Source organism: Fringilla coelebs (assembly GCF_963513975.1).
Source record: "Fringilla coelebs genome assembly, chromosome: 32".
Taxonomy (NCBI): domain Eukaryota; kingdom Metazoa; phylum Chordata; class Aves; order Passeriformes; family Fringillidae; genus Fringilla; species Fringilla coelebs.
This window is the reverse complement of record NC_140058.1, coordinates 29,255-35,623: the sequence shown is the minus strand read 5'-3', so window position 1 is coordinate 35,623 and position 6,369 is coordinate 29,255. Positions and strand designations below refer to the sequence as shown.

Here is a 6,369-nt window from a genome sequence, read left to right as displayed (position 1 = left end):
GCACCCTCCTCTCACTGGGGGTCCCCGAGACCCCCAAATGCCCCCCTTGCCCCCCCCCATTCCACCCCAACCCCTTTTGGGTGGTCTCTAAGGTGGGAGTACCCCCCGAAATGGGGGTAACCCCCCAAAAGCCCCAAACTCCGAGATTTTATGTTGATTTTATTTCATTTTTCCGTTTTTATTTAAAAAAAACCCAAAACGAGCCAGGCCCGGGGAAGGAGGGGGGGGCACAGACTGCGGGGGGGGGGGGTTGGAGGGGCTCCCCCCCTCGTGGCCAAGGGGTGGGGGGGCCGCACCCCAATTTGGGGGGGGGGGCACGGGCTGGGGAAGGTTAAAACATCTCCGGGCAGAGCCCCCCAACCCCCTCCCCCCGCGGTAAAAATCCCCCCCAAGAAAAGGGGGATCCCCTAAAAAGGGGGCTCCCTCAAGGAGGGGTGACCCCGCCCCCAGAGGGGCACCCCCCAAAAAGAGGGGTGACCCCACAAGGAGCGGGGTGTCCCCACTCCCAGTGTGCCCCAGAGAGACCCCCAAAAGAGAGGGGTGACAACCCCCCAAAAGAGAAGGGTGACCCCCCAAAAAGAGGGGTGACCCCCTCAGGGTGTGGGACCCCCCCAAAAGAGAGGGGTGTCCCCTCTAAAGAGAAGTGACCTCCCTAAAAGAGGGGTCCCCAAGGAGAAGCCCCCCAAAGGAGGGGTGGCACCCCCCCAAAGGAGAAATGACCCTCCAAAGAGAAGCCCCCCCAAATCAAGGGTGAGACCCCCCCAAAAGAAGGGTGTCTCCCTGGAGCAGTGCCCCCCCCAAAGAGAGACCCCCACAAAGAGGGGTGGGACCCCCCAAAACAGAGATGAGACCCCCTCAAAGTGAGGTGGGGCCCCTCAAATGAGAGCAGACCCGCCCAGATTAGAGGTGGGACCCTAAAGAGAGGCAAGAACCCCCTAAACAGGGATGGGACCCCCCCAAGAGAGGTGGGTCCCCCCAAAAAGCGGTGGGAGCCCCCAAAGAGAGGTGGGGCTCCCCAAAAAAGGGGTGGGACCCCCCTCTCCCGACCCTCAGCCACCCCCCAAAGTCTCTGTGTGCAGCAGCGGGGGGAGGGAGGAGCCCTCCAGGATCCCGGGGTGTCCCCGCGGGTCTGGGGGTGTCCCCACGGGTCTGGGGGTGTCCCCACCGGTCCGGGGGGAGCCCGGGGGGTCTGGGGGGGCCCCCATGGCTCCGGGGGGGTCTCTCAGGCCGGGAAGGGCTCCGGGGGGGGCTCCTCGTCCTGGAAGTGGCTGCGCTGCAGCAGCTTCACGTGGTACTCGTAGATCTTGAGCGCGGGGCCCAGGCGGATGGAGAGCCCCGTGAGCACATCGGCCCTCTGCATCAGCAGCAGCGACTTGCCATCGATCTCCTGGGGACAGTGGGGACATTGGCGACAGTGAGGGACAGCCACAGGGCAGGGGACAGCCACAGGGACAGGGAACACCCGGGGGACACAGGGACAGAGAGCCCTGTGAGCACATCGGCCCTCTGCATCAGCAGCAGCGACTTGCCATCGATCTCCTGGGGACATTGGGGACATTGGGGACAGTGAGGGACAGGGGACAGCCACGGGGACAGGGGACAGCCACAGGGACAGGGGACACTCGGGGGACACAGGGACAGAGAGCCCTGTGAGCACATCGGCCCTCTGCATCAGCAGCAGCGACTTGCCATCGATCTCCTGGGGACATTGGGGACATTGGGGACAGTGAGGGACAGCCACGGGGACAGGGGACAGCCACAGGGACAGGGGACAGCCACAGGGACAGTGAGGGACAGCCAGGGGACAGTGAGGGACAGCCAGGGGACAGAAGCTGGAGCAGCCCCGGGCAATGGGGGAGGGTGGGGTGAGGGGGGGTATCTGTGGGGGAAATGGCGTTTGGGGACACCTGCAAGGACAAAGGGACACGGGGACAGTGGGGATACCTCAGGGAGGGACAGTGGGGGGACACCCAGGGGACAGGGGGGATGGACCCTGGGGTGACCCCAGGGAGGGTGGAGGGAGGAGGTGTGGTCAGGGGGACTGGGGACACCCCAGGGACAGAGGGGACACCCAGGGTGACCCTGGGGGATGGGGATGGGTGCAAAGGGGAGGGGTGGGGACCTATGGGGAAAATATGGGGGACACCTTGGGGACAGCCCCAGGGACAGAGGGGACAGCCCCAGGGACAGAGGGGACAGCCCCAGGGACAGAGGGGACACCTTGGGGATGGACAGCCCCAGGGACAGAGGGGACAGCTTGGGGACACCCGCAAGGACAGAAGGGACACCCGGAGGACAGCGGGAGGGGGCAGGGGGGGCCACGGAGGAATTCTGCAGGGAGGGGACTGTTCTTGGTGGCAGGGATCCCCAGGGACACTGTGGGGACACCTGGGGGACAGAGGGGACAGGGGTGGCCCCACCTGCTCCTGGAAGGCCCCGGCCTGCTCGGGGAAGCCGGCCTCGGTGAAGTACTCGACCACGTCCCGCACTGACCACTCCACCGGGTCCATGGCCTTGTCCTTGCGCCCGGCCCTGGGGACAGGGACAGCGTCACGGGGACACACAGACACGGTCACCACGATGAGGACACCGTGGGGACACACAGACATGGTCACTGGGACACAGGGACAGCGTCACGAGGACATGCAGGGGGACACACGGACACGGTCATTGGGACACTGGGAGGGACAGGGGGACACCAGGACACAGTCACTGGGACAGGGGACACTGGAGACAGGGTCACAGCAACAGGGGAGCGACACAGGGACATAGTGACAGGGACAGGGGACATCCAGGGGGACATGGGGACAATGGTGATGGGGACAGCAGGACACTGAGTGGGACACAGAGGGACACTCGATGGGACAAGGGTGACACAGACACAAGGGACACTGGCTAGGACATGGGTGACCAAGGGTACACTGGGGGGGACATGGGGCACCTGGGGGGACACGGGTGACACAGAGGGACACAAGGGACGCTGCGTGGGGTGTGGGTGACAGAGAGGGACACAAGGGGACAATGGGTAGCACATGGGTGACACAGGGGGACACTGGGTGGGACATGGGTGCCACAGAGGGACACAAGGGACACTGGGTGGCACACAGGTGACACAGAGGGACAAGGGGACACTGGCCCCTGACTCACGTGCAGCTGAACGGGGCCCCCTCAGCAGCCTGGGGGCCCGGCCGGCCTGGAGACAGCGGCACCGAGGGCTCAGCCCCCGCCAGCGCCGGGGACACTGCGGGGACAGCAACGGGTTACCCTGGGACAGCCCCGAGTGACCACCCAGCCAGAGTGACCCCGGAGTGACCCCCAGCACCAACTGACCCCCAGAGTGACCCCCAGCACAACCTGACCATCCACCCTCTGCCCTGAACTGCCCCCCAGCACCCCCAAACTTACACACCCCCACCCCCAAACTGCCCCCACACCTGCCCTCAGTACCCCCAAAACTGCCCCCATCGCCCCCAAACCCTCCTGCCCCCCTCAGTACCTGCTCTGTCGGGCTGCCCGAAGGCCCCCTCCTTTTTGAGGGGGGCCATGTGCTGGCAGCCCCCCTCCCCCGGGGCGCAGGCCTTGGGCTGGGGGGGCCGCTCGGGGGGCGGCTGCCCCGGGGGGCGCAGGGGGGGCCCCCCCCGGCCCTCCCCGTTCAGCTGCCGGGGGGGCCCCGCGTCCTCCGAGGCCTCCGAGCCCGTCCCGTCCTCGTCTTCTTCATCCTCATCCTCTTCCTCCTCCTCCTCCTCCCGTGCCGAGGCCTCGCTGCTGCTGCAGGGGGGCTGGGGGTCCCCAAAACCATGAGCGTCACCCCACACAGAACCCCAGGAGCCGAGACTCTTCCCCCCTCCCGACAATCCATGGCCCCCCAAAAGTCTGTGGTCCCCGAAAAATGTATAGCCCTGACACCAAGATCGACAGCTCTCCCAAAACAGGGGCTCCAAAGCTGCTCCTTGACCCCCCACAGTGTGACACTGCCCCCTCAAAAGCTTCAGAACACTCTCAGTCCTGAAAGTCACCCTCCCAAATCCAGGACACCCCCAAAAATGAACCCGCCACAGTCCTGCAGGTTTCCCCCTCAAACCCCGGATCCCCCAATTCTACACCCCCTCCCCCAGAGCTGTCACGCCAGAATTGTCACCGTCCCCCCTCAACTTGTCCTGGGGTTTCCCCAACCTCTGGGCCCCCCACCCTCAGCCAGTCTTGGCTCTTGGTGACCCCACTGTCCCCTCAGATCCCCACTGTCACCTCAGGTCCCCTAAATTCCCCTGTCTCTGTTCCCCCCTCTCCAGGTCACACAAGTCCTCTTGGGGGTCCCCAACATCCCCTTGAGATCTCTGCTGTCCCCTCAGGCCCCCAATCCCCTCAGAGGTCCCTAAAGGGTGTCCCCAACCCCCTCAGGAGACCCCCTCAGGTTCCCTCAGCTGCCCCAGTTCCCTCAGGGGATCCCTAAATCCCCTCGGGCTCTCTCCCCAAGTCCCTTTCTCTGTGTCCTGTGTCCTGCCTCTGCCAGGTCCCCTCCACCTCGTGTCCCCACCAACTCTTCAGGGGTCCCCTCATGTCCCCAGTGTCCCCTCACCACCCCTGTCCCCAGTTCCCCCAGTACCCCCCGGCCCCCTTGGACAGCCCCAAATTCCCACCACCTCACCCCTGGCCCCCTCAGGGTCACCCTCCCAGAGCCCCCCAGTCCCCTCCATGCCCTCAGGGCTCCGTCAGCCCTCCCGGCTCCCCCTCACGACCCTCGAACCCCTCACGGCCCCTTCCCCAGTGTCCCCTCAAGGCCCCCCCCTCACAGAGCCCCCCGTTCCCCCTCACGACCCCCGGGTCCCCCATGTCCCCCCCTTTCCCGCGCTCCCCCTCACGACCCTCACACCCTCAGGATTCCCTCAGGCCTCCCGGGTGCTCCCTCACGACCCCCGAACCTTTCCCGCGCCCCCCGTTCCTCTCAGTGCTCGGTGCCCCCTCACGACCCCCGGGCCCCTCCGCTCCTCTCAGCCCCCCGAGCCCCCCGGCCCTTCCCGCGCTCCCCCTCACGGCCCTCGCACCCCTCAGGGTGCCCCCACCATCCCCTGTCCACGGACCCGCCTCTTCCCCTCATGTCTCGTTCCCTTCCCGCGCTCCCCCTCACGACCCCCGGGCCCCTCCCCAGCGTCCCCTCAGGGCCCCCCGCTCCCCTCGGCCCCTCACGACCAGCACCCTCCCGGTGCCCCCTCACGACCCCCGCACCCCCCATTCCCCTCAGCCCCTCATCGCTCCCCCTCTTCCCGGGCTCCTCCTCACGACTCCCGGTCCCGTCCCCGCCAGTGCCCCCTCACGACCCCCGCCCCCCCAGCCCCTCATGACTCCCTCCGATGCCCCCTCGGGGTCCCCTCAGCCCCCGATGCCCCCTCCAGACCCCTATTCCTGCCAGCCCCTCACGGCTCCCCCCCGCTTCCCGCGCTCCCCCTGACAATGCGCGGGGCCCCCCACTCCCCTCAGCCCCTCGCCGCTCCCCTCACGCCCCCTCCTCACCTTCCGCGCCCTCCCCGCGGCCGCTCTCCCGCGCTCGCCGCGGGCCGTGGCGATGGCGCCCAGCCGGGTGCGCTCGGGCCGGGCCCCGCCGCCCGCTCCGCCGCCGCCGCCCGCCCCGGGGGCCGCCCCGGCCGCCCCCCCGCCGCCGCCGGGCGCGGCCGAGCCCTGGAGGCGGCCGCGGGTGAGGCGGCCGTCGCCGCCGAGCAGCCGCGCGGTGTCGCGGAGGCTGACGGGCGGCGGGCGGCGGGCGGGCGGCGGCGGGCGGCGCGGCGGCTGCACGCGGGCGGCGTTGCGGTACGAGATGCTGCCCTTGTAGGAGACGCGGAGCACGGCGCGCTGCTGGATCAGCTTCTCCAGCTCGGCACGGGTGCGCTCGGGCTCGGGGCCGTGCCGCCGCCGCACCATGCGGCAGATGCGCTCCAGGTCCGGCCGCGCCTTGCGCGAACGCAGCGAGTCGATGGTGTCCAGGATCCACTCCTGGTACCGCGGGGCCTGCTCGGGGCCCGGCGGCGGCGGCGGCGGCACCGCCATGGCCCCCCCCGCGGCACCGCCGGCCCCCCCCTCCCGCGCCCCTTCCTCCTCCTCCTCCTCCTCCTCCTCCTCCGCCCCCGCCCCGCCCGCGCGCGCCCGTTCGGAGGAGGAGCCGCGGCCGCCGCGCGCGCGCGCCTCGGGGTGGAGCTTCCCTGCACGGCCGCGCCCACTGAAAGCCACGCCCACAAACGATGTTTAAACCACGCCCACTCCAGCTAAGCCACGCCCACATATCTGGAAAGCCACGCCCACGTCCAGCTGTCCCGCCCCCTCTGGCATTAAGGCACGCCTATCGGTTTAAACCACGCCCAGATTTTCAAGCCCGCGCCC

At 68.5% G+C, this 6,369-nt stretch overlaps 1 protein-coding gene across 1 annotated transcript; it reads right to left on the bottom strand.

The window, feature by feature from the left end:
- Window positions 1-174: 174 nt before the first annotated feature.
- Window positions 175-6,062, bottom strand: SAMD1 (sterile alpha motif domain containing 1). Its single transcript, XM_084223819.1, has 6 exons — window positions 5,668-6,062; window positions 5,509-5,619; window positions 3,497-3,779; window positions 3,148-3,241; window positions 2,421-2,532; window positions 175-1,387 (listed from the first exon to the last, which is right to left on the bottom strand). Exons 1-6 carry the CDS (start codon window positions 6,037-6,039, stop codon window positions 1,223-1,225), a joined length of 1,137 nt encoding a protein of 378 aa, XP_084079945.1. The 5' UTR covers window positions 6,040-6,062; the 3' UTR covers window positions 175-1,222.
- Window positions 6,063-6,369: the final 307 nt, after the last annotated feature.